The 26,251-nt window shown below is 42.4% G+C and overlaps 1 protein-coding gene across 5 annotated transcripts in view; it reads left to right on the top strand.

Moving 5' to 3' along the window:
- The window catches only part of RXFP1 (relaxin family peptide receptor 1), a 102,855-nt gene extending 79,601 nt beyond the window's left edge, over window positions 1-23,254 (top strand). For 3 of the 5 annotated variants that reach the window (XM_019481449.2, XM_019481448.2, XM_059721935.1), the window contains 7 exons: window positions 1,331-1,402; window positions 6,220-6,291; window positions 12,506-12,577; window positions 13,708-13,937; window positions 17,448-17,858; window positions 18,753-18,971; window positions 20,627-23,254. In XM_019481449.2, the coding sequence (XP_019336994.1) occupies window positions 1,331-1,402; window positions 6,220-6,291; window positions 12,506-12,577; window positions 13,708-13,937; window positions 17,448-17,858; window positions 18,753-18,971; window positions 20,627-20,934 (1,384 nt within the window). In that variant the 3' untranslated portion in view covers window positions 20,935-23,254. The remainder of the gene's footprint in view (window positions 1-1,330; window positions 1,403-6,219; window positions 6,292-12,505; window positions 12,578-13,707; window positions 13,938-17,447; window positions 17,859-18,752; window positions 18,972-20,626) is intronic. The other 2 variants (XM_014593955.3, XM_019481450.2) reach the window with 2 other exon arrangements.
- Window positions 23,255-26,251: the final 2,997 nt, after the last annotated feature.

Genomic DNA, 26,251 nt, shown 5'->3' with positions numbered 1-26,251 from the left:
ACAGCATAACAAAGTGTGGATGCCAAAGCCCTGGGTGCCAATTTTTTAAAGCTTGCCAGAACGGGGAAGCTGTGTCACCACAGCAGCCTATATTCAGGAAGCTCATCCATGGCAACAGCAGCCCACCCCGACACAGCAATTGCAAAAGCCCCTGTGTAAGATAAGAGATAAGTGCTGGGCTGCTTCTCCCCTTCTTTCTCCCACCCAGCCCTGTTCTCCAGTTCTTCCCATATAGGGTACAAAAATATCTATTTATATCTCTGTGGTAGATTGATTAATTTCATCTTTTGAAGAAGGTGCTGGTACTTTTCCTATATTTTTTAAATTATGGCATATTTTTCCATAGCTTAAACTAGGGTGATTCTTCAAATTTTAGTAGAAAACCTTCATTATTAATAAATACTACATCTATTACTGGAGTTTGGGGTTGGGTTTTTTTTTTGGGGGGGGGGAGGGGGGTAGGTTGTTGTTTGCTATCTAATACATCCACAGTTACAGTTTTTAAAATCCTGCCTCACTTATAAGTTCACCAGAGTGACCCAAGGGATGACAAGATCAAACGGTCACAAACTCCTCCATGACCATTTCAGGTTGGACATAAGGAAGGAACTTCTTTACTGTCTGAGCTCCCAATGTTTGGAATAGACTGCTGCTGGAGGTGGTTCAACACCTACTTTGAATGCCTTCAAGAGACATTTGGATGTTTATCTTGCAGGGATCCTATGACCCCAGCTGACTTCCTGCCCCTGGGGCAGGGGGCTGGACTCGAAGATCTTCTGAGGTCCCTTCCAGCCCTAATGTCTATGAAATCTATGAAGTTGGATAGGAGTTTTATTCCAATCCAATGAAGCACTGGAAATAGAGAACTAAAATCAAAACAGACTAAACATATACCACAAATATAATTGATATGTTTTTTATAATCCATTACCCTTTTTATATATTAACTTATTTGGTCAGGATAAGCAAGAAATGTCCTGTAATATGTCTCTCCAACATCATTACTAATCTGATTGGGAAAGAAGTGTAAAATCAAAAAGAGAAAGAAAAAGAATATAAAATGAGAAGATAAGAGTAAAAGAAAACACCCCAAGAAGCCTTGTATGTAATTATGTGTCTCAAATAGAGACACAGTGGGCTTTAGGTTCTTTCATCTTACATTTTAGCATCATCCTTTCTGATAATCTATGTAATAACTTATCATTTTCTTTGGCAAAGAATTGAAAGAAGAGAGTCAAATTGTGAAAGCCCTTAACATAAAATGCTCCTCTGTATAATTAGAAAAATCCACTAACAACTAATGATATTATATCTGGGCTTGTTTCCACAGAGATCTGGCTAACAACAAGATTGAATCACTTCCTCCATATCTATTTAAGGATCTGAAGGAGCTCTCACAACTGTAAGGTTTTGTAATAACTCTTTATTATACTGCGTGCAGTTGTACAATATTCATTCAAAATGATGACATCAGTCATCCAATCCAGGAAGCAAATCCAAGAGCATCATCTTCCTATCTGAGTTCAATGTAAAAACCCCAAATTTAGCCTGAAATGTGCTTTTTAGAAATATTACATGCAAGACAATTTCAGCAAGGATGCATACTACCTTGAATATTAAAAAGGTTAGTTATTTCAAATTATTCCTAACCTAGATAGTACCTATTGATTTCAATTAGAGCTTTGCATATGGTAAGCAAAATTTGGCTCTAAAAATATTGGGATTACACATATTCTCAAGCACTTAATCTGTTATAAATGCATATCTTCTCTACTATCTTCTCAGTTTCTGTGGTGTGTACTACTAGCATTCTGTTTTCAGTGTTATTCTGCTTTAAATGTAGAAGTCCACCTTCATCCTCATGAAAGACCCAAAGGGCTAGATCCATAAAGGATTTAAGATTTTAAATCCTACCTAAATCAAAAACTGCAATCCTCAGAATTTCTGTTCAGCTACTGCTTAACCATGGAGTTGTCTAAACTTCACGTTTCCAGCATTAAAATCCCCCAGGCACCTAACTTTCTGGATATCTTGGGTTCCAGACTAGGAACCCCAAGTAGAGGGAGAGGTTACTGGCAGAGCAGGCGTCTAAGCTCTAGACAGGGACAGGATACATGACATATCATTGTTCCTTAGCATTGCGTGTTGGTTACTATAGATAGCTCCATGCCATTGTGTTGGCTGCTCTGTATTCCATGCATCCAGGGTGAATCCAGAAGAGATGCAGTGGTGTGATGACCTCCTGCCCCAACCCCCTTCAGTCCACAACAATGGAGCAGCAGCCAAGGATCTTTTTAAGTCCCTGCATCAGGAATGAATTTTGTAGCATCCAGCAGCATGTTCCATCCTCTCCTATCCCTTCCCCACCACCCACTATTGCTACTGTATCTAGCTGCCCCAGAGGTGGGGGACCTTCAGAGCCACTCCTTTGTGAGGCGTTGGGTTCAGCCACAGATAGTGGCAGCACTGGTGGGTGGATTCCTTTTCCCTGTCTGGTCCCCCAGATGTTCCCTGCCGGCCCAGGAGGGGAACCCACACACTGTCACTGACACCATTCTCAGCTGATCCCAGCTTCCTATGCAGCCCAGCTGAATCAGCAGCCCTGGAGCTCCCTCTGCCCCTAAGGCAGGAGGAGATAGCAACAGTGGTGGGAAGGAGAGGGGAAAGGATATGCCACTGAGCATGGAGGAGAAGGGAACACCTAGGTGCTGAGAGTGAGGTGGGGCGGGGTAGAGTCTTACCTGATTTGGGAACTTTAAAAAAGACCCTAGCTGTCGCTGCTATGACGTGTTCTGCCCATCCTACTGTGCGGCAGGATGGGAAAACTGGGAGCAGGGATGCAGCCATCCCTGCAGCATTAGTCGCTGCTCCCTCACCCCACTTGACAAAATCCTGGATCCACTCATACATGCACCTAGCTCAAGGCCAGTTATCTTGACTCCCAATTAACTGACCACAATGATTAACTTACAGTCCTACACAGTATTGTCCCAGGGAAAAAGGGTTAGCACATTTAATCTCTCATCCTTCACAGGTAGTTCCAGTGGAATATGTAGGATCTGTGGGATCCTGGGACAAAATGCTTTCTCCTGGAAGAAATGCAATTTCTGTTTGTATGCATAATGGAGGAATTTAAAAGATGTTAAACAGGGATAGATTAAGGCTAAATAAAAGCCATGGGTGCAGACAGAAGTGACAATTTTTGCCTGTTCTGGCCAGAAAAAGTGGTCTATAGCCATGACCAAACACAAGTGAACAGCTGCTTCAAAAATGGCTGATTAAATGAAAATCTGAACCCTCATTGCATGAAGGATCAGATGAAGACCTTTCAAAACAAAGAGTCTTATGTAACCTGGGTCTGCACTGCCTGCCAGCCTTGAACTTTTTTCAGAAAGGGGGGGGGGGAGAAAGGGAGTGGAGGGAGTTTGATCTGGGTTTTTTTCAGCCCCTACTGGAGGGCTGGGTCGGTATTTTGGAGCCCCCCTGAGGTGCATTAGAACTCCCCATGGGGAGCACCAGCTGGGGAACCCCTAGAATGAGCTTCCTCTGCTCCCTTCCCCCCACCCATTCTGAAAACAGGAACCCAGCTGGGAGAGAGGAGAGACTATTGCTAGAGGAAACTGACTGCAGGCTTCAGGCAACAGCTAGATTCCCCTCCCCACTGGAATCAATGGTGAACTTCTGTTTGGTCCAGGGATTGTTGTAACTCCAAGTGCTTCCTGCAAAGTCTTCTCAGTTACAGCAGGGAGTTGCACTTCTGTCTGCAGCCATAGTCTATGTCCACCTGTGTACTTCTACCTACTCTGTGTTTCCAAGGTGTGGGGACTGTTTAGGCATCATAGTAGCCTAGTTACGTTTGCCCCTCTCTGATGGGGATTAGTGTCACAGAATGTAAGGACCTCTCCAGAGGATGAGTTTATATGGCTAGGGACAGATATTACACACAAACTGATTTAAGTGATTGGTAATGGGCTTAAATCTGTAACAGAACAGATGCTCAGTGCACATAAACCAGTTTGAAAATGGCTGAAATTGGTTTGAGATAAACCTGGTTGAATGTAGTATCACACTTAACTGATTTGACTAAAACTGGTTTATGCAATGTCTGTCCCAGACCCCTTGCTAGTTTAAGATAAACCAGACACCCCAAGCATCCTGGCATGTGCTCTGGGCTGAGTGGGGCTCTCTAGTCCACTGCAGGGCTGGCCCCTCCCTTCTGCTCCCTTGCTAGAGCTCAGCACAGACTTGCAGGCACAGCAGGGTCTGCTTGGCTTCTCTCTGCTAAGCAGGGATTATTTCCCCCTCCCCTCTGCCTTATGCAGACACTTCAGCATTATCTAGCAGACCACACACTGGCTATGGTCCATGCTGTGGGAGAGGCCAGAGGCCGACAGGCTTTTTGGAGCTAATCAACAGGTAGCTTAATGTCCTTCCTTGGAAGAGCTGTTTAAGAGGAGCTCCATTAATTAATGGAGAGAGACTTTGTTTTCATAATGGGTTGATAAACACTGAGTTAAGGATGATAACATTCCCTACTGGGCAGCTCAGGAGGGGGGAGAATAATCAGAGCATCCTGCCGGGGCCTGGCCATGCCCCCCTCAGCTCTGCCCTGTGGAAGCAAAGGGAGGATAGCTCTAGCACCTCCCCCCCAGCTTCTAGCTTGAGCCACGGCAAGCATGTTCCTGCACTTCTGGGATGTGTCTGGGTTAAAAACTGATTTAGCCTACACTAACCTGCAAAGATTGAATCAATTCAGGATCAGGCTTTGAATGCCTGTCCCTAGCCTATATGTTCAGTTTTACCTTAGATCCAGTTTATTACCTTAGCTCATACAGGTAGAAAAAAGATTGCAGCATCATGGAACCCTGGGAAAACCCTTACTCGTGCATCCTCTGCCACCTCCCTGAGGACTGACACTCAATGTTTTCTGTGATGAATGACTTGATCCAGTTTAAGCGTGTGTCACTATCATTCCATTCTTTTGCAAAATAAATCTACATGAATATTTTTAACCAGGAAAGACCACTGTTTTCTGAATGCCTCACAACTTTGTTGCACTCTTGATGGTTTCCTCAGAATAACTGCAGGCAGGACTAAAGCTTTCCACACCCAGTTTCTTTGGCTTCTTGTACATATTGTTCCACTGCCTTGTGACTGGCACCTGTGAAATGCACAAGTGTGGAGGAAGGAAAAAGAAACCTGTCCCCTTCAGCACATGTACGCACATGTGCAAACACATGCCTACACTAAGTAACTGTACCAGACGCTTGTTTCTTTTTCTTTTTTTTAATTTCACTGCCCTTTTGTGTTTATCATGTCACATCAATACATCTGAAAAGATGGATTTTAAAGATTAGGAAAAGAAGCTGCCACTTGTTTTTAAATATATGCCATTCTTTGAGGTATTCTGAATATAAGGAGTGGAAAAAGTTTTGCAACCAAAATAGTTATAAATTTTTTTTTTAAATTTAAAAATTGTGTACCAGTACCTTGTCCATGAAGCCACAAACTATTCTCCTCTTTACTAATGTGTCTGACTAATGTTTGGTTTAAGGCACCATGGGATCCAAGACACGATCCCAAAAACTGTGCCCCCTGCCATGTGTGATTTCAGCTCCTCCCACAGCAGCAGGTTAAAACCCAAATGCTGACAATCAGCTGACTGTAGGGTGGGACCAGGTACCAAAGCAGGATCTGAAACTGGCCTCGGTCAGGCCCCAGGCAACAATGAGCTCTGGGTCACCATGAGCCAGGGCTAAGTTAAAACTCCATGTGCCACTTAGCTGGGCAGGACAGGGGTTTTAAAGGTCCCAGTGCATGGGGATCCTGGGATTGGGCTGCCTGGACAGCTCTATCCCCAGCCCTGGGGCTGCCCCGTGACAAGATTCTAACACTCAGCTGAATGTTGGTATCGGTCATGGTCCAGTCCTAGGGTTCAATTTAAGGTGTGATACAAATGAGCCACCAAGTTGTTACACATGAATATGTGGAATATGTTTGTGGCTCATTAACTCTATTATCATGTCTTAAATTGACCTTTACCTGTTAATTGTCTTGAATGTATCATGTATTAGGGGCCTAAGATGCCAGACTGTTTTTTCAATTGTAACTGCCATTTTTCTGAGTCAAAAGGATAGGATTTAAAAACAAAGATTCTCATTAGGACAAGTTTTAAGGAAGATGCATGGAATTAATATGTTCCTACATTTGTCTTTACAGGAATTTGTCCTATAATCCCATCCAGAAAATACAAGCAGACCAGTTTGATTACCTAAAAAACCTCAAATCCCTGTAAGTTTCTGATCCTTTTGATGCATATGTTATGAATATTTTCTTTATGGTTTTATACTCTTATCCAGAAAGATGTTTCTCCAGAATGTGTAGTAATCTGTATGTGAGAAGGTTTGTACCACGTGACTCTTCCACTGTATTTGTTGGTGCCTCTCAAGAATGTAAAACTGAAAAAAAAAAATAGGCAATATTTGATTTATTTTTTCCCTGAGAATTTCAGCTTCTGAATAGGAAATTTTGAAGAACAAAAAGGCACCAGTTAGTCCAGAATCCATACATAGCATCTGACAAAATAGATGGTTGCCTACAAAAGCTTATGCTTCTCTGAAACAGTTTGTCTCTAAGGTGCCATCCTTTCCTGAATTCTGCATAAAAATATTAATAGAGGATGATGCCCATTCCACTGTAATAAAATAAGTGTAATTATGTTCTATGTTAGTGAAGTTAGATAGGCTAAGGAGATGAACCCTCCCCAACCAATATTGCGCCATTCAGTGGAGTGTAGAATCATCCATATCCCTCTTTATGCAACTTGCAAGATTTCAAAGGAATTTGACATCAGTACAATAATTCTGACAGACACATGTCAGTTCTTACACAATCCTCTGCTTCAATCATAAAAAAGATATAGAGAAGCTGAATGCTGTTCAGCTTTTACACCTGGGGTGCCTGAGGTCTTTCCTTTGAGGCATTTCAAAACAAGGCTCTGGTGTGTTCTTCATGGACATAAAGATTCCATAATGAACTTGTGCATTCCACAGCTATGGATTTTCCACTCACTCCTATAAACAGCCTGTGACAAAAGTATTCTCAGTACCGAGACGATCAGACTGGAAAAAATAGCTACCTGAATAAGAAGGCTAGGAAAGAACAAAGCATTGCCCCCTCAAAATAGCAACAAATAATCAAACACTGTAAGAAGACTATATCAGAAATAGCAGAAATGAACAATGAGTGCATCATGCAGAATGAATCCTGAGATAAGACAACTGTTGAAGCCACTCTATCTAATTAAGTCAAACTGTCAAAGACAGGGATGAATAAAATGGATAATATTTCTCAACACAGAATCATACAAAAATAGGACTGGAAGAGACTTCAGGAGGTTTAAGGGGTGCAAACAATGTGAGAGTTCAAAATGATTAGTTAACATAATTTTTAGTCCAAAAAACTTATTGCCATTTGTCATCACTGAATTTCTCTCTCCATAATTTTTTGGAAATCTTGAGAGCTAGAATGCTATCTCAACCCTCCCATGTAGCCACTGTATTCAATATTCCATTGGAAGAAAATGTGATTAGGTGTCCTTGTAGCAACTTCCTGTTCCCAATATAAAAACTCCTCTAGAATTTATAGGGCTGCAGCTGCAGCTGCTGCTGCTTATGGCTGCAGTGCTGTGCTAAAAGAGGAGGAATTTTGATTGAGCATTCTTTCTGGAAGGGCTGTTTTTTCTGTTAATGATGTCCATAAGCTGCCTCAGCAGGCTTGCGGCAGCAGGACATCACAAGTGAGTCATTCCCGAACACTTGCTGGTGGACCAGCTCTTACACACATACTCTCCAAGCCTGGAAAGACTCTGGGGCATCTCTCTGCAGCCATTCTCAGGACACCAGCTTCTAGTACGTATGCAAACAGCCACCAAGGGACACCCTTGAATCGCCTCTCCGTTGTTTTTCTGGGTCTACAGTATTGGTGCAGGAGTTCCTGGGTGGTTGGAAACACCAACAATTCAGTGTAGACCTGCTCTGAGTGAATCTATCTTTTTTAACAGTCTCCTGGCTCATTGAAAGACACCCCTTGGCCAGCTCCATAATCAAGAAAAGGCTCATTTCTGATAGCTCCCAGGTAAAGGACAGAGAGGTTTTCTCAGCCATGAGAAACTCCCTCCACTCCTGAGCTTCATTAAACTTATTCAACAGAACAGTCCTACTGAAGTTTCTACTTTGCACTGCACTCACCCTCAGTAAGCACATTTCTGTGATTAAAGTGGTCTTTTTTAAACTGGTATAGCAAAAGAAGGGAGGAAGCCAAAAAAAGATAAAGGAGGATGTAATCCAACATTTTTTGTAAATGAACTGTTAAATACCCACTGACTGCAACAAAGTTGTTTTGAGTCAGGCCCAAATACCAGATCTTTCCAGGTGGACCAGCAAGTGTTTGGAAATGGGGGGCATTTAAGGCAGGCAGTGGCAGAGATGGTGGTCCTTGATGAGAGTGGAGAGGAAGCCAAGAAAAATAAAGAGTGACAATCTGGCAAAAAGGAAACTATTAAATGCTGTTAAATGTGCATACTAAGACTATGATTCTGAATAGCTCCCCTCCAGTGCAGTCACCAAGATGAGGATGTAAGCAGGTGGACCTAAGACTCAGCTTAGGTCCACCTAAGACTTCTAGCTCTCTACCTCAGTGTGGTGCTATGTATCCAGAAAAAAGAAAAAAATACTAGGTGTCTATCATGAAAAGTAATGACAGAAAGTTGAAAGCAATGAATCAAAAGATACATATTTACAGGAATCTAAGTTGACCCTTAATTCAAGATGATCCCTGCAATGATTAGATTCTATATACAGGCAGTCTTCGGACTTATGACACAATCGGTTCCTGAAAACAGCATCTGAAGTCAAAATGTTGTAACTCGGAACCAATTTTCCCATAGGAAACGATGTTATAAATGGGGCACTGGTTCCTGAACTAAGGCCCTATATACCCTATTTTCACCAAAAATACCCCAGAATTTTGTACTCAATCAATTATAGATGAGTAATATAGCTACATTAATATATTTATATTGTAAATAGCAATCATATTGATTTGGAAGAACTTTTTTGAGGTGACCTTGCTGGACTTTTTGATGGGTTCTTGGCTGGATTTTTCTCAGGAGCCTTGGCTACAGGTTTTTCTGGAGTCTTGTCTGCTTTCTTAAAGAAAGTGTCCAAGGAAGCTTGGACAGCTGTTCTCCAGGGAGATGGGTGACGCAGCGAACTTCTTCACTGGCTTGGCGTCATGTCAGAACAAGCGTTGTAAAGTCAAAACTGATGTCAGAAAGTTGAAACAGGGTGTCAATTTATAAATGTTTTAAGTGCAAAATGTTGTAACTCGAAATTTTGAAAGTCAAGGACTGCCTGTATGGAAAAATCTATAATTTTTTAATAATCTTCCAGATACAGAAACTAATTATCAGACGGTTGTCTTGAATTTGTCCCCCTCTCACTACTACAGCAGGGAAAGCAGTGGCTGCAGGGGGGTGGGGGGAAGTCAGGTGGCCCCTTGACCTCTGCCCCCCCTTCCTCCCCTTGCAGCCTTCCTGCCCCTGCCACTACCAGCCCCCCAGCACCAGCTCCCCAAAGCCTCTTCCCCTGCCCCTGCTCCCCAGTCTCTACCTCTTCCTCCCCCACCCCTGCCTTTATTGTCAGATGCTTCTTGGGCTCTGTTCCCTCCCAGAACATAGCACATGGAAGTGCAGCTCCTGCCAGCCAAGCAACAGCACCAACGCTGCTGCATGGGACAAGGGACAGCGCTTCCATGTGCCCTGTGGAGGAAATTCAGCCTGACCTGAACTGCACCTGACAGTAAGAGAAGGGAAGGGAGCAGCAGGGGGCAGAAGCTACAGAGGACAAGTGGGGAAGGGCAGAGGGCCGTTGTGGGTGTAACTCTGGCCCCACCCCAGACTCAAGGCCAGAGTTAGAGCTGTAGGAGCCACATACTTCCCTCTCCACTTTGTAGGCATATCTAAGATGGGGGGGAGGGGGGCTTTTTTCCCCCATGCTGATTGCGGAGGGAACCCTTGAGTTAGATTTGAGTAAATACTGTAAATACTTACCCGCTCTAAGGTCTCTTATAAAATGCTAGGTTAAGCACAAAGCTGACAGACTGTCTGATAACAGCAATATGCCGCTGGCTATCCAGTTCCCATGCCAGGATGTTCTCTGATCTCTAGTATCTAGTCAGTCTCTTGCATAGCAAAGAGGCCACAGCTTTCTACCAGCTCTCTCATTACAATGAATATCACCCTGGATTCACTGCCATCATCAGTTCTCTCTACAGCAGTGTGGTAGCATCTTATGACAAAATCCTCTCTAGCTCCACATAATTGGGACAAGTGCCTACTGCCAGAGACTTGGTTTTTGTTCTTTGTTTCTTGCAAGAGGATTATAGGGGCCTTGTGTTTGGTTTGGTTTACATGACATTCCAATTGTCACCCTATTCAGCAATGGCCTCAAAAACATCATTTGTTGTGATGTTTTATATCAAGGGTTTCCTGAATCTTCATCTCATCATCACTGGCAATGCCTGACAGTTGAGGATGATTGTCTTCTATGATTGCCTTATCTGTGGGTCCAAAGATGACTGACAAAGCCAATCCAAGATCAACAGGTTCTATTACAACTTATGCATGCGTTTCCGTGCAGGGTGGGTGGCTCTGGTTTCTTGATTCAGCCCACAACACACTGTTTCTGCCACTCCCACTTTTCCATCTCCAGTTGTCATCGTGAGGTTTCAAAATACTGAGATCCTTGCAGCAAACACTTCCTACACTTGGGGCAGTTATGGACAAAAGTCTGCCATGAATTGATGCCTTGCTGTTACATTTTTTCAAGTTGGCCTTGCTGATGTCCTTAAAGCACTTTCTCTGCCCTCCTCTTAAGCATATGCCTTGGCTAAGCTGGGAGAATAAAACTTGCTTTGGGAGTCTGGAGTCATACATCAAAACGATGTGGTCAGCTCAGCTAAGTTGATGTTGGATGATCATTACCTTGATGCTCATGGTGTTTTTTTGCAAGAGGATGTTAATGTTGGTGCATCTGTCTTCCCACTGGCTTTGAAGGATTTTCTACAGGTAGCGTTGATGGTACTTCTCCAGCAACTTAAGTTGTCTCCTGTATGTTGTCCACATCTCAGCTCCTTACAGTAAAGTGGGGATCATGACTACCTGATAAACCATGAACTTGGTTTCAAATATGATGTCACAATCTTAAAACACCTGTTTCCTCCGGCATCTGAAGGCTGCATTTGCATAAATGAAGCAATGTTGGATTGTTGCCTTCTGTAAGAGATGGCTTCCAAAGTATACTCGGTGTTCTCCAGAGTCTCACTGTAAATCTGAATTATCAGAGCTGGGGACTGCTTATTAAGAGCTTGTTGTTCAAGGACCTTAGTCTTTTGAATGTTAAGTGTTAATTCCATTTTCCTGTATGCCTTGGTGAAGACATTGGCAATTGCCTAAAGATCTGTTTTCGCATGAGCACACACTACAGCATCAGTGTACTGGAGCTCAGTGATTGAGGTCAGGGTGCCCTTGGTTCTGACTCAGATTCAGCTGTGATTCAACAGCTTACCGTCCATTCAGTAGTTTAGCTCCACTCTGACTGAAAGAATCTTCATCTGTTCCTAAAGGGAAAGAAGATCCAAGAGAAATACACAATTCCAGATGTGTATATAAGGACATAGTGTTGTAATGCTAGCTATACCCTCACTCCAGGAACATACAACTGCAGACTGACCATGGCTCCGTGCCAGGATTTAAATGGAGTGACAGCTTGTCATCTTGATCCCAGAGCAAGTAAAGTGCAAGACCTTACATAAAGATGAGAGACAAGTAAAGATACCAATTCATCCTGGCTAGGTACAAAGCAGTTGGAAGACAATCAAAACAGTAACCAGTACAGATACGCCCATACAAACAAGAAATGCTCCAGCAGTTTTGCAAGAATAGTCAACATTTCACCATTTTTGGTTGATGTGCTAGATGCTTCTTGTCAGCAATGTTCCACCCCATGATGGGGGGAATTGTAGTTATACTCTTCCACGATAGTGAAGTACTTAACATCCTCTTGAATGAAAGATACATTTACACTTAGAAAATACCATTCTGGGAACATGCTATTATATTTCCTTAGAATAATTAAGAGTATCACTAGAACAGGCCTTTGGAATGGCAATAAAATAATTACAAATAGTGCTGGGTAATGACACCATTAAGAAGCTCCCTCATGTTGTTAAAAAATTTAGATCTATTAGAATTAACTGTGTTTTATCTCATTTCACTTCCACTTTTCTTTTGAAAGTTTCAAAGGTATGAACAAGGTAGATACAATTCTGGATCATCAGAAGTTTCATGTAATCATAGGCATACTTTTATACCTTCAATAAGCTTTATTATTTTTTTACTAGAGACTTTATGTTGCCTTTTTAATTGTGAATATATTGTTTACAGCAGCTTGGAAGGCATTGAAATCACAAATATCCAAAGAAGAATGTTCAAGCCCCTTAGAAATCTCTCCCACATGTAAGTAGACTATTCCAGTTTGCCTCTTTGTGTTTGAGTTTTAACCTTGACAAAGTATAGAACAGTTGAGAAGAAAAACGTATGGGGACTGGCATGAGTGAAACTAATTAAGGAAGTCTATTAAGTTGAGTGCATTACTAAGAAAAAAAGAGAAATACGTAGTTCTCAACCATTTTAGACTCAAATACCAACTTTTAGTTTTCACTTGTTTTTTGACTATAGAAAAATAATAGAGCAATTCTTCTGTTACAAAAAACTCAGAAAGACCACAAGGGGTCAGGATGATTTAACATTATGAATTCATGTTTGAAATTTCTGGGTTTGTCTTGTGAATCATGTTTGCACACCTAACAGTGTTAACATTTGCATGGCACTCTGTGGGTGTCCTTAAAAGAGTTCAAGGCACTCAAGGGAGCAATGCCACCCCGGTTGAGAATCACAGATCTAAAGTAATACTGAGAGCATCAGTTTGTTTGTTATCATCATTAAGATGAAAACAATTATTAATAGATTTCTATCATGCTTTCAGCATACTAGGTCTCTTTCAGCTGATAAACAGGCCCTGATCTTTATCAACACTAGCAATAAAAACCAACAGTCATATGTTAAGCAAACAGAGAGAAAATACCCAACTCAGATGCTAGATCCCTACTTTCCTATAAATGAACTCCTCCCTCTCATTCTCCAGCAAATGTTTTATGGGCCTTCACCTAAGTGCATGAACTAGGGAAAGGGGAACTAGAGCCAAAGGCAGTTAACCCCTTGCTCACTGGCGACAAGTGATTGTTGGATTACACTGTTACAATGTTTTAATTGCATAGCTTGTAGTCAAAATACAGTTTTCAATGGTATTTTTGCTACTGGAATTCCATATATGGCATTTTTTAGTGTCAAACTACCATACAACATTATTCAGTTAATTCTTAACTCTGACAAATTTTATACAAAGAAGTTTCTTTTGTGCATGGTAAAAAAAAACAAAACTCTACCACTGGTTTCATAACCATATAAACATATTTTACTTTGTTGTTTTTTTTTTTCCTAAATAGATACCAGATTCAGATATTTTTGTGAAAAACAGATCCACAAACAAATTAGCCTCTTTTCACCCTCTTTTCTTCCTCACCCAGATATTTTAAGAAATTCCAGTACTGTGGATATGCCCCTCACGTGCGCAGCTGTAAACCAAATACCGATGGAATTTCATCCTTCGAAAATCTCTTGGCAAGCATTATACAGAGGGTGTTCGTCTGGGTTGTGTCTGCTGTCACTTGCTTTGGAAATATCTTTGTTATCTGCATGCGACCTTATATCAGGTCTGAGAACAAGCTCCATGCCATCTCAATAATGTCCCTGTGCTGTAAGTAGTCCTTGAGTAAAAGAGACATTTTAAAAACCTGGTTTTAAATTACCTACACTATTTATTATTGCGAACACCGATACAGTTGGTTTAGCCAATTACTTTTCCAGTTTTCACCAGTTATAATACAGGATAGTCTACCCCAAACAATGCAAAGGTTATTGGATTCTGCCTTTGTTCACTTACTGTAGAGAGCAAGTTGTCATCTGACTATACTGTGTATAACAGGGCCCCCCTGCTCCTCTTACTGGAAAGAAGAGTGCAGAGCAACATGGGGAGAGCAAAGCCAGTGCAGTTTGCAGAAAACATGGCTGCGAGGAGCAACAGGTGGAAGTACCCTGGCTACATTGCAATGCAGGACCCAGACTGCAGATAGCAGATGTGGGGTTGCTGATTTGGGAGTCAGTAGTACCTGGGCCCTATACGCAGAGCTGGATCAGGTGACCAGAAGAGGGCAGGGCTTAGGTGCATATCCGCCCAGCCTCTGGCCTGAGGCAGCTAGTCTATGCCTGCAACACTATGGGGGGAGGAGCTGTGGACAGAGCTGGCTGTCAGAAAATAATGGGGGTACCATGGAGGTTGAGAGAACAAGTCTGCCTTAGGGTAGGAGTGCGACAGCTGTGAAAAACCCCACGGTGGGGTTTATGTCTGAGTTGCAACTGGCCAGTTTATTTAGTTGTTTTCTCCCTTGGACCTTACACTTAGACCACAGGACTGAGTTGTGGCTATGGGGGTGGTTTAGAGGCCATGCAGCAGGGTGTCTAGGACAGACGCACTGTGTTTTGAGACCTGGTCTGGGCAGTAACACATGGGACTGAGACCAAGGCAATGAGGTCTGAGAGAGTGGATCAGTGTTGTGAGTCTCAACTAAAGAAAAAGGGCCAAAGCTGGAAAGGGTGAAGCACGCCCAAGATTTGCAGCGTTTCTCAACCCATGGCTCGTGTCCCAAAAGTGTATCGTAAGAATATATGAAAGGGTCGCAAACAAACTTTAAAACAGATTCTCCTTTAAAGGAGAAAAGCATAGGAAACCGTGGCTTTTTCCCTGCAGGCTGGCAGAGTTCCAGCCTGCAAGGGGCTGCTTGGGCCCCCCATGCCCTCATACCCACCCCGACCCACACACTGCGGGGCTGGGGCCTGCGGGCAGCAGGTTGGGAATGACGGGCACCGAGTCGAGATTAGCCATTGATGCTTACAAATAGTTCCCTGGTACAAAAAAGCTTGAGAGCCACTCATTTTAAGCATGTGAATGTATCTGTACTTGTCACAGTAGGTTGTAGCTGTGTTGGTCTAAGGACATAGGCAGACAGACAAGGTTCTTCGGGTGAATCTGGTATCTTTTGTCAGATTCATGCAAAGAACCTTGTCTGCCTCTGTATTTGTTGTGCATACAGATACAATTGTTTTGGACAAATCCTAACAATTTACTTTCATCTGCACATTTTGTTTGCCTAAGCAAATCCTGTTCTTTGCTCTCAGTCACCTCTCATGGAATGTCAGGAGTTATTTTATTAATTATTTATAAATAAGTGTGTGATTGTGGGGTTTGTTTTTTTTAAGACAAACTATTTTGTAATAGGATAAATATAACTTCAAATACCCTGCATGTGTGTTTGATTTAAATACGACGGGGTTAACCTTAAATTCAGCATTTCATGAGATTACAGTAATAGCATTAGAAAGTCATTGCTACTAATGTGTAAAATAGGATTGCAACAAGTCCATTGTTTAGGACTTTTGAAGCTGTCTGAGTTGTCAAAGTATTGGAATAGCTGGTTTGGACACACATGTCAAAGTACCTTATCTCATGCCTATTTCTCTACTGTCTCCCTGCTGAGCCATGGGCCTACCAGTGGGTGAAAACCCATACCCCAAACTCCCACTCTTAAGCATAGCACACAGCAGACAGTCCAGACACAAGAGGGATCTTAAGCATATGAACATGCACTCAGGATCCCTCTGAGCTGTCTACTCTGCCCAGTTCCCACAGCTCAATACGCTAGTAGTGAATAAGCTGGGTTTCTTTCTCAGCAGTTCCAGATACGCAAAAAGGGAGTGTAAACATGGCTTGAGAGGTTCACAGCAGAGAAATCTTCTCTCTCCCTGCTCTGCAGTGTCAACATCTCATACAAGTTCATCGCCAGTTTTATGATATTTACTACTAACCTTAAAACACCTACTGCTGAAAAAAGACACATTGCTTGAGAATTTTGCATGTTATTTCAAAGGTAATTTATTTATAAGTCCCTGTGGCTGTGGAGCAAAGCCTGAAAATGTGTATCAAATGCACCCTGAACACTCAAAAGTCCACAGCAAAACAAAGGAACATGACTTCTTTTAAATTTCAACATGTGAATTTTTAGCTAATGGCATTATTTTTTAGGGGCCTTGTTATACACTGATGATTTCTGAACATGGGAGGTTAGACTATATACCCTAGAACAGGGGTGCTCAACCTCTGGCCCATGGCCCAAATGCCACCTGCAGAGCCATTGCATGTGGCCCTCAGGGCTCCCCACAAGTAGGGGAATTTGACAGAAGGAACAGAGCCCATTAATATTGCCACCCTTCCCCAATACCAGATTTCTTCACCCACTTTCCCCTTCCCCCTGCGTGGCAGAATCAGGGTTGGGCCATGGCCCCTACCCCCTGAGCAGCAGATTCAGGGCCAGGCCAGGCTAGACCCCTTGGCATGGCTGGATGGGGTACTGGTGTGCTTGCCTTGGGCACTGGCCACCAGCCTGGCACTGCCCATCAGGCCTTCCAAGGAAAAAGGTTGAGCATCACTGTTCTAGAAGATATGCAACAGAGACTAGATGTCTTTTAAGGTCACTTATGGAGTTCTCTTCTACAAATTTTCAAGAATGTACAAGAAACCTGTCAATACCATGTCAATACCACTGTTGAGCTAAGTAGATGGGCACACATCTGTCATGGGGTATTTTTCAATCATAGCCAAAACCTCTGTGTGAATTGTACTGTGCCTCATCCCACATGATGTTTGTAGTTATCTTGCTCAAGTCAAAATGAAATTATTGTATGCCAGCAGACACACTTCTACTTTGTGATTTCCACACCAAATTTAAATAATCTAGTTATTTTGTGACTACAACTGTTCAAATAAAGGTTAAAAGAGTGGGTTTTAATGATGTATGTGTACAAATTACATATTTTCCACTTGTGCTCATAAACAACTAAACTGCTTTTACTTTAACTTAAAAAAACAACAAAGGACTAAAAAACCTTTGGGTAGAAAACAAGCATGGAAAATAAAATATTGGTCCAAATAATGAAAATTTCAGGCAGTCACCAAAGCCAGGATATTAGGATTGAAACTTCTTGTACAATCTTAACTATAGTCATCAATAGGCTTCCATTTGCAATACTGATTGTATATGAACACATACATACAGAGTGAGTATAGTATAATGGAAGATTATGATGTACATATAATATGACTTTTTTCCATTTTTGTGCATGTAAATTGTACTGTTAAATTCTTCCTCTACAGGTGCTGACTGTCTGATGGGAATATATTTGTTTGTGATTGGAGGCTTTGATCTTAAATTCCGTGGAGAATACAACAAGCATGCTCAATTGTGGATGGATAGTACCCAATGCCAGTTGGTGGGATCACTGGCTATTCTGTCCACAGAGGTCTCAGTTTTACTTCTGACTTACCTGACTTTGGAAAAATACATCTGCATAGTTTACCCTTTTAGGTGCTTGAAGCCAGGAAAGTGCAGGGCAATCTCCATCTTGATTCTCATCTGGATTATTGGGTTTGTGGTTGCTTTTATTCCACTGAGCAATAAGGAATTTTTCAGAAACTACTATGGCACCAACGGCGTCTGTTTCCCGCTTCATTCAGAACAGGCAGAAAGTACAGGAAGCCAGATCTATTCTGTTGTTATTTTCTTAGGTAAGTATATTACATTTCTTCCTTCATATCTATTGGATGAGATTATGTAGCAAACCCAGTTTTCAAACAAATATCATCGGTAGCCTGTCCAATTCCATATCTGGCTGCTCAGATTTATATAGAAAATTACATTTGATGTACCAAAGTACTAAAATCTGTACCCCAAAACTGAATTTTACACCATATATTGTCCATATTTTAAATTTGGACCATTGTGAAATTCATGAAGATCCTGAGGTGTTTATTTTTAAATAGTGAAGGTACAGTTATCCCTCTGCAGAATGCAGGCACTGATCTCAGCAGGATGTTATGAGCCTAAAATCATTAATGATTGGCAAGATGCCCTGATACTGTGGAGATGAAGAGCCATGTAAGTACCTGAACTGATTAACTTTGTCAGAGAAATAAAGCAATAATGAGACCAAGATTTAAAACATCTTTACCCAAGGGGGGGAGGGGCGGGGACGCATCGACAGGCACAATTAATTGAAAGCAATAAACTCCAGCCCTTATTGTTCTGCAGTTTATTGCTCCCAGGTGTGCTGTTTGAACATGCACCCAGGACCACAGCACGTTGAGCTGGGTTGGAGCAGCCCCAGCTGGCAGGGGGCCCAGGGGGGTCAGCCTGCCAGCCTGGGGCTGCTCCAATCTATCTACCCTGTCCTCACAGTAACATAACTACCTCTCTCTCTACTTTGAGTGGGGTCATTAATTTCAATGCCCTAGATACATAGGCAGAATCTTCAGTACAGAATGCATCTGAAATCCCCTTGTGATAGTAATTTGGGTATAGATTCTCATTTACTACCGGCTCTATAAATTCCCCAACTTGCTAACAAGTCATATACATATCATTGCTATCAAATCACTAACATGCCTTAACTTCTTAAATAGGTGTAAACTTGGCAGCTTTTATCATCATTGTGTTTTCCTACGGAAGTATGTTCTATAGTGTTCACCAAACAGCTATCACAGCAACTGAAATCCGGAATCATATTAAAAAAGAGATGACCCTTGCAAAACGCTTTTTCTTCATTGTATTTACTAATGCACTGTGCTGGATACCCATTTTTATATTGAAGTTGCTTTCTTTACTTCAAGTGGAAATACCAGGTATGTTCTTTGTTTTCTTTCTGCTTCCTTTCTAAATAAAAACACAATTGAATGACTTGCTTAAAAACTATCAAATAATGGAAACAAGTGAAACATGCACACCTTTCTCCATGAGCATCCCTGCCCTGGGTGCCAAAATTCCTAGCTACGTCTTTAGGTTAAACCCTCCCTCTACATGTCTGTTTTGCTCAGCCAGAATAGCAAAAGCTTAAAAGCAAATCTCCCCACATTTCAAATGCATTTTGTTCATTATATAAGGGTTTAGTTCCAGCCAGTAGTTCTGATCCTATGGCTCCTGCTGGTTCCGATGTCTGAATCCAATCTCCTCTCTTGAATTAATATATTAATGCCATCACTCTTGCAATGCTCATTTTGAAATTCTGACACCAATGCATCAACATAATGTTCTTGTTACATAGAACATTTGATCTATTTTCCCTACATGTTAAATACTTACAAGAAGGAACACACAAAGTTAAACATTTAATCTTAGAAATTTTTTCTTCCATTTGTTATACCAATACAGAGTAGAACTTGATTTAAGTTCTTCACAAAGGGATCACATACTACTTCACAAAAATCACTTTAGTATAAAGGATGCCCCAGCAACTGTAGGCTCCAAGATAACAAGAGGACACTCGTTAACATCTTCCAACCCAATACACCTATGTCCTCTTTGCCCATCAACCAGTAAAATAATGGTTGGCAACCTTTTGCCACCACGGGCTGCTGCTTGCAACCCAGATGCAGCCCCTGCCATGGGCCACAAATCTCTATACCCCCTGGTGATCAGCAGATGCTGCAGAAGAAACCGATTGAAAAAGGCAGTCAGTAGGACCTCAGAGACTCCCATGCTGCCCCAGCTGGAGAATGCTGCTGACTTGCTGAACTGCTGCAGGTTATATCTAGTCTTCATGGGCTGCTTGGTTACTGAGCCCCACAGCAGTTGAATGTATTGATGCCCTGAATGACTTGGCTGCCAAAGAAATACCATGGAAGAGGGAATGAGGCCATGCACATGATTCTTAGTAAAGAAGAGAGAAAACAGGGGTCCTGATGCAATCACAGAGCCCTCACCAAAAGATATAAGGGATGAGTGGGACTACATAAAGCCTTTTGCTTGGTGTAAGAGGGAGGAAATATGAGAAACATGAGACTCTGGTTGTGAGGATGGAGAGACCATGAAGAAAATAGAGGAATAAGCACTTCACAGTTACTGCTATGGAGGACTGAGGCAAGGAACACTTGGTAGGAGAGCTTAGGGGACCTTGGTATGGGAGAAAAGGTGCACAGAAAACCCTTCCAGTGGACTAGGGAATGGTAGTGAACACAGCATTGCTAGCAGGGAAGAAAAAAAAATCAGTGGACTCTGATATAAAGGAAGAGGTGAGAAATGGGGATGAGGGGGAACTTGGTGGTGCACAGAGGCACTCTGGGGGAGGACGGGGTAAAGGTGAAGCCCTTGCAGGGTGAATATTGGAGTAAGTTTCAGGGAACTAGGGAAAGCTGGTGGTGTGAAAGGAAGAATGCAAAGTGCTTACAGACCTAAGAAGTCAGGTTAACAGATGGAGTGTGATGCATGGGTGTAGTGTTAGTACTGTTAATGGGTACAAGTGCTTTTGCCTATTACATTTTCCTTTCTCTTTCTCCTAAAGGTACTATAACTTCCTGGGTGGTGATTTTTATACTGCCAATAAACAGTGCTTTGAATCCTCTCCTCTACACTCTGACTACAAGGCCTTTCAAAGAAATGATACACCAGGTTTGGCATAATTACAAACAAAGAAGATCCATAGGAAGCAAGAGCAGTCAGAAGACACATGGTCCATCATTCATCTGGGTTGAGATGTGGCCAATGCAAGAAATTACACCCAACTCAACAAAGCCTGTTCTTTATACAGACTGCTCTGAAACATCAGTTTCACAGTCAACGCTATCAACCAGACTGAATTCATACACATAAGTATTTTGAATATTTACAGTGAAATTTGCAGTCAGCTTCACAGATGTGGATCTATTGCTTTATAGCAGTGAGGAAAACAAGAGGGAAGTTATAAAATATTGGTTCACACTAGTGACAGCCCAAAAGTCAAATTGAAAAAAAACATGACAAAAGCTTGTGGGCTAACAGGGCTGGTTGCAAAAACAATTTTCCTGTCATGAGAATTTTTGAGATTTGGAAAATTTTCAATCCTGAATCAGGATGAAAATGCAATCTAAAAAATAAGAACAACTTGTGAATCAATAACCTGAGGATATCTTGAATTAAGGCTAATGAGATCAGTTTTATTTAAATATTTTTAAATGCTGTTAATTATAATATTTTCATTATTTTTTACAAAACAAAATTAAATTAAAAATCCTAACCAGCTCTATTTAGGTTACAAACATTTTTGAAGAGATGTAAGGAGCAACAGCCATAAGGAAAATACATTTATATTAATGAGTTAGTTTTTACTTTTGGCAGGAGCAGAAGACAAACAAGAGATTAAAACTTAGTGTCACATCTACCTTTCAAAATTCTAAAATGTAATATTGTTAAGGTGTTCATCAAGCCCTTGGGAGATGCCTTATTGTCACTTTGGGAAATTAAGTTCAACATTTAAGTACCCTTAAAAATTTGGCTTGGGTCCTGCCTAGCTTTGTAAATAGGTGTGATCCTACAGGTGGTCTTACACAAAACTACCATAGTTTTGATGCCAGAGCTGCTCAGTGTCCCAGCTTACACGCAGAAACCATCAGGAACTCAAACTAGGCATTCCATGCCTCCTGTACCAACAAAGCCCAAGAAGCATGGGCAGCCTCACTTACACCAAAGTGAGCCCTGTAAACACAGACAAGCACAAGACTTCCAAGTATGCATCCAATCTATTCAGCATCCCAGTGGTGAGAGTACTTTCTTCAAATGTGGGTGACTTTGCTTCTCCCACTCTGCCTGATTTGGAACAGGAACTTGAAGCTTGGTCCCTCGCATCTGGAAATTGCCAAACACGCTAGTCTAATGGGTATTCTAGAAAGTTTCTTAATTTCTCTTGGTGAAGCAGTTCTGTTTCACATAGAATAAGCACTGAAGCAGGGAATTGTAAACACTTTCCCACATCGCTGGTAAAGGCCCTAATCACTAGTCAACAGAGTCAATCTCTTGCTTTTTTGTCTCTATTGAGCAAAAACTATGACTCTGCCCAGAATACTGAACAGCCTACTGCTAGGAAACTCGTGTCAGATACCTGGATTTAAGACTCTACTCCAAATCCAAGTTCACTTACTGCTGGTCTATTGAGCATAAAAAGGAGGGATCTTTCATAATAAGACTGAGTTAGCTTAGGCACCCAACTCCAGGAGAAAATTCACAGCTGGACAGGCCAGGCTAGAGTGCTTGTTTTTTGACAGATGTTCCCACTCCTCTCCCCCATGGCTAACTTAGCTCCCCTCAGTACTTCCCCAATTTATTTTAATCCTGGATTTTAGGGCCATATAGGTACATAGATACATTACAGGGCACCACTGCAGAGGGGTACTTGAAGCACATTAGCTCCCTAACCAGACAGTAGCATATGGCTGCATTACAGCCAACACTGCACATAAACTAATAAGCCCACACTGCTTCCAGCTGTAGAACTAACAAGGATCATCTCTGCACAGCACTGCCTTGTGCCACATGGACACACTGTAAGTCTGTGCAACGCAGAGTGCCTAGGTGCCTAAATTGGAGGCGTGAATTTTAGTGGGGAATAGGGCACTTAAGAAGTGGGTATTGCAATGTTTAGGTCCCTTTGTGGATACAGCCCTCTATTTTCATGAACAGAGAGATTAATTCAGAGTCAGGCAGCTCCCAACAATGTTTCTTTTGCAGTATTTTCCTGAAGTTTTACAGATAGGTTATTTACAGAGTACTGGACACAAGACGAAAATGAGTCCTCTCTCTGAACATTCACAAAGGTTCAAAGATGAGCTCACATTTTTATGAGATCCCAACTGATACAAGCAGGCTTTTCCTTCTACTCATAAGACACACTTTTCAAGTTCCATACAATGGAGACTGCTGGCTCAGGGGACTAACTCATTTTAGCCATGTGAGTTCATTGGACAGAAGGGCAGAAATGCATTTTTGCAACAAAAAAAAATTGAAACTTATTTAAAAAAAGGTGAGAATGTGTTTTTAAAACATTTGCACTTAACTTATTACAAAAGTAAGATGTAGAATAAGAAGTGTGCAATTCACACTTCAATGTTTACAGAATCTTGGGAGTATCTCGAATAAAATACAAAACAGTTTAAGTTTCCATTACTGTACATGTTGTTTTATTTGGAAGAAAGCATTACTTGTTGATCAAAGTGAGCAATTTCCTTTAAAAAAAGATAGCCAATACAACTACCTTTTTGCTTTTCAGTATTTTCCACCTACATGCTTAAAGAGTAAGAGCATTGTGCCAGGTTCAATCTGTTGCCTGTTATACAGAGATTGGTTACCTTGTAACATCATTCAGCATAACAATCTATGTAATGAAGTGTTCCTCAATTAGCTGCCAGAAGCAGTGTAGGAGAAGCAGCCATCAGAAAACTACTGGGACAAGCTTTGAAAAAAAAAAAAAAGAAAAATCTATAGGAGTTAGTCAGTTGCTCACAAAGACAGCTCTGTAAGCAATTCTTAAGTACCCAGTACCACGGTATATAGCTGGCCTGAAATTAGCTAACTCCCCTCACTTTCAAAGCTCCCAATAGCAAGTTTGGGGGCCAACAATGCCACAGTTGTATTTTAAACAAGCATTAAGTGAAGTTTGGAGAAATGCATAGACTTTCACTCCCAAGGCCAGGCCTATTCAATTGGTGGCCTGCAATGAGCTAAGGTCAAATTTCTTACCTAGGGGTTACTCTCATAGATTTCAAGCTTTCCTCAGTGCTCCTGCTGCTGCTGCCACTGGGCTCCCCTCTCCCTCCTCCAACTTCCTCCCCAAAATGGCACAGCGAAGCCCCCTAGCCACTCAGAAGTGGGACAGCTGAACAGGTCTTTTAAATTATTAAAAGAAGTCAGTACTTCTTTAAATTATTGGGAGTGGGGGTGATTAAACAACTTAAAAAGTGCCAAAACCATTACCTTCCCTTAAAACTGCATAATATTTTGACAGAGTCTATACTGGCTGAAGCCTATGAAGTACTGGGTATTTATAGCAAACAAATTAATAGATGTTTGATGTGAACAACCAGAACATTTGTGTCCTCATCTACTACTAATATTATGTCTACTAATTTTATAGAGTTTAAGATTAATACTACAGTCCAGTTCAAGATCAAACAATTAGAAAAACAATTAAGGAAAAAGAATGGTGTTTACCCTCAATAGCTTCCTTTTCAGTCTGGGATTAGGAAAGAGACCAGCAAAAATAGTTAAGATTTGGTTTAACACTTTATTCTTTAGACAAAAGGTTACAACTTTTTCAAAAACTAAAAACCCCTTTGAAAAATTAAACATCACTGGTTACTTAGTCACAGCATGTGGTCCTTCTATAGCTTCTCCCCTAATTTCTGGAGTTTTTTCCGTATGCTTCTAGGTAAAGCAGCTATGACATTAAGCTTTTTCTTACAGATCAGGGCATGATTTCTTAGACCAAAAATCCTGTTTACAGCAGCATGCCAGATTAAGAGAGACTACTACCTGTCTGAGGCAAGGCTAAATTCCAATTTAGTATATTATCTCAACAAATCATTGCAGAATAGAGAAATTCACAGGCCTTTCCCAAAGTGAAGCTTTAAATAGTCCTTTGAACAGTTATCCCACCTATTACTATGCAAAACAGTCAAATCTATAACACAGGATAATATGGGATCCATAAGGCACTTTAAATACATTTTAGTAATAAAAATTTATAAAAACATTGGTTTAGAAAAAAAGTTACTATAAGTGATCCATTTAAAAAAAAATGCAGATATATAGAATGAGATAGTAAAAAATACCTAAGACAACTGTCAGATTTGGAGGATGTGATTTAGTCACAACTTGAAGGAGTGTGCAACTTCTAGACTTGGTTAGGCCTGCATTATCCCACTGGTAAATAGGGATACAAGAATAGTGTTGCAAAGGTAAGTATGGGCAGAAACCAGGCCAAGTCTCTATCAATTTAAATAGGAGCTAGAAAAGACTAGTCTTATCAGCTAAAGGCTTGCGTACGTTCCTGAGAGGACCAACAAAACAGAGAGGATTGTCTAAAAGAGATCACCCCGCCCCCAACCAGGGAATTCCAAGTTTGGCCAAACAGTAACCTCTCTCTGTATGCATCACATGTAAACAGGAGAGGACCACCACTACAGGGAGCTGGTAATGGTCCATGTTGTATGCGCTTCTTAGGCCAGCAGAGCTGCAAAGAAGAAAGACTAGTTTTAAGTTGTGGTTGCTCGGCCTAAGTGAGTGGCGCTACCCGCAGAGATCACGCGGCGTCAGTGACAAGGGCACATGCGCTAGATTTTTCTCTGGAGAAGCAACCTGCACAAAGCCGAGCTTCTTCTCTTTGATGCCGGGAGAGGACAGCCGAGCTGAGCCAAGCCACCAGGAGAAAAGCTTCGGAAGACAGGCCTGTGGCTGCTGGTTGGTTGCTCAACAGGGCGAAAAGCTGGCCTCACACCCACCAAATCCCCCCCTCCCAGCGCCCCCAGCAGCCGGACTGGGGGCTGCCGATGCCGCAGTCCTCAGTCTGGCCCAGGCAGCAGGGGGTCCCGGCTCCTGCCCCGACTCCCCTCCCGCAGGCACACTCAGCCGCTGGGTTTCAGGGACTCGTAGCCCTCCTTGAGCAGGTCCCGCCACGTCTTCAGGAACCGCGCGTTTTCGGAGCACTTGGTGGCTAGCTCATCCACCTGGGCCGACACCGCCGACGTGGCCTCCAGCAGCTTGGTGAGCGAGCAGGCGGCCTGCGGCAGGGGGGCCGGGCCTCAGCGCCTCTCCCCAGCTCGGGGTTGGGGGAAAGGGGGGTGCTGGAGGCCGCCGCGGCTCCGTGGGGCAGGGGGGACTTACGTCATCGATCTGCATCTCCAACAGCTCCTGCGGGTTCGACGGCCGCCCCCGGGGCCGCGCTGCCCGCCCGCCGCTGCGGCTGCCCCCGGGCAGCGCCGCCTCGGCCATGGCCGCCCCGCCCCAATTGCCGCTTTCCCGCCGCGCGCCAGCCCCTCCCTTCACAACGGTCCCCTAGTCTCCCGGCATGCGCCGCGACTCCCAGCAGGCCGCGCACCCCGCCCCCAAGCTATCGTTCGCGGCCGCGCGGCCTGCTGGGAGACGTTGTTTTCGGCCGCTC

Source organism: Alligator mississippiensis, chromosome 2 (assembly GCF_030867095.1).
Source record: "Alligator mississippiensis isolate rAllMis1 chromosome 2, rAllMis1, whole genome shotgun sequence".
In the NCBI taxonomy this organism is placed as follows: Eukaryota; Metazoa; Chordata; order Crocodylia; family Alligatoridae; genus Alligator; species Alligator mississippiensis.
Note: the sequence above shows the minus strand (reverse complement) of the source record. Positions and strands in the feature narration are given on the sequence as shown.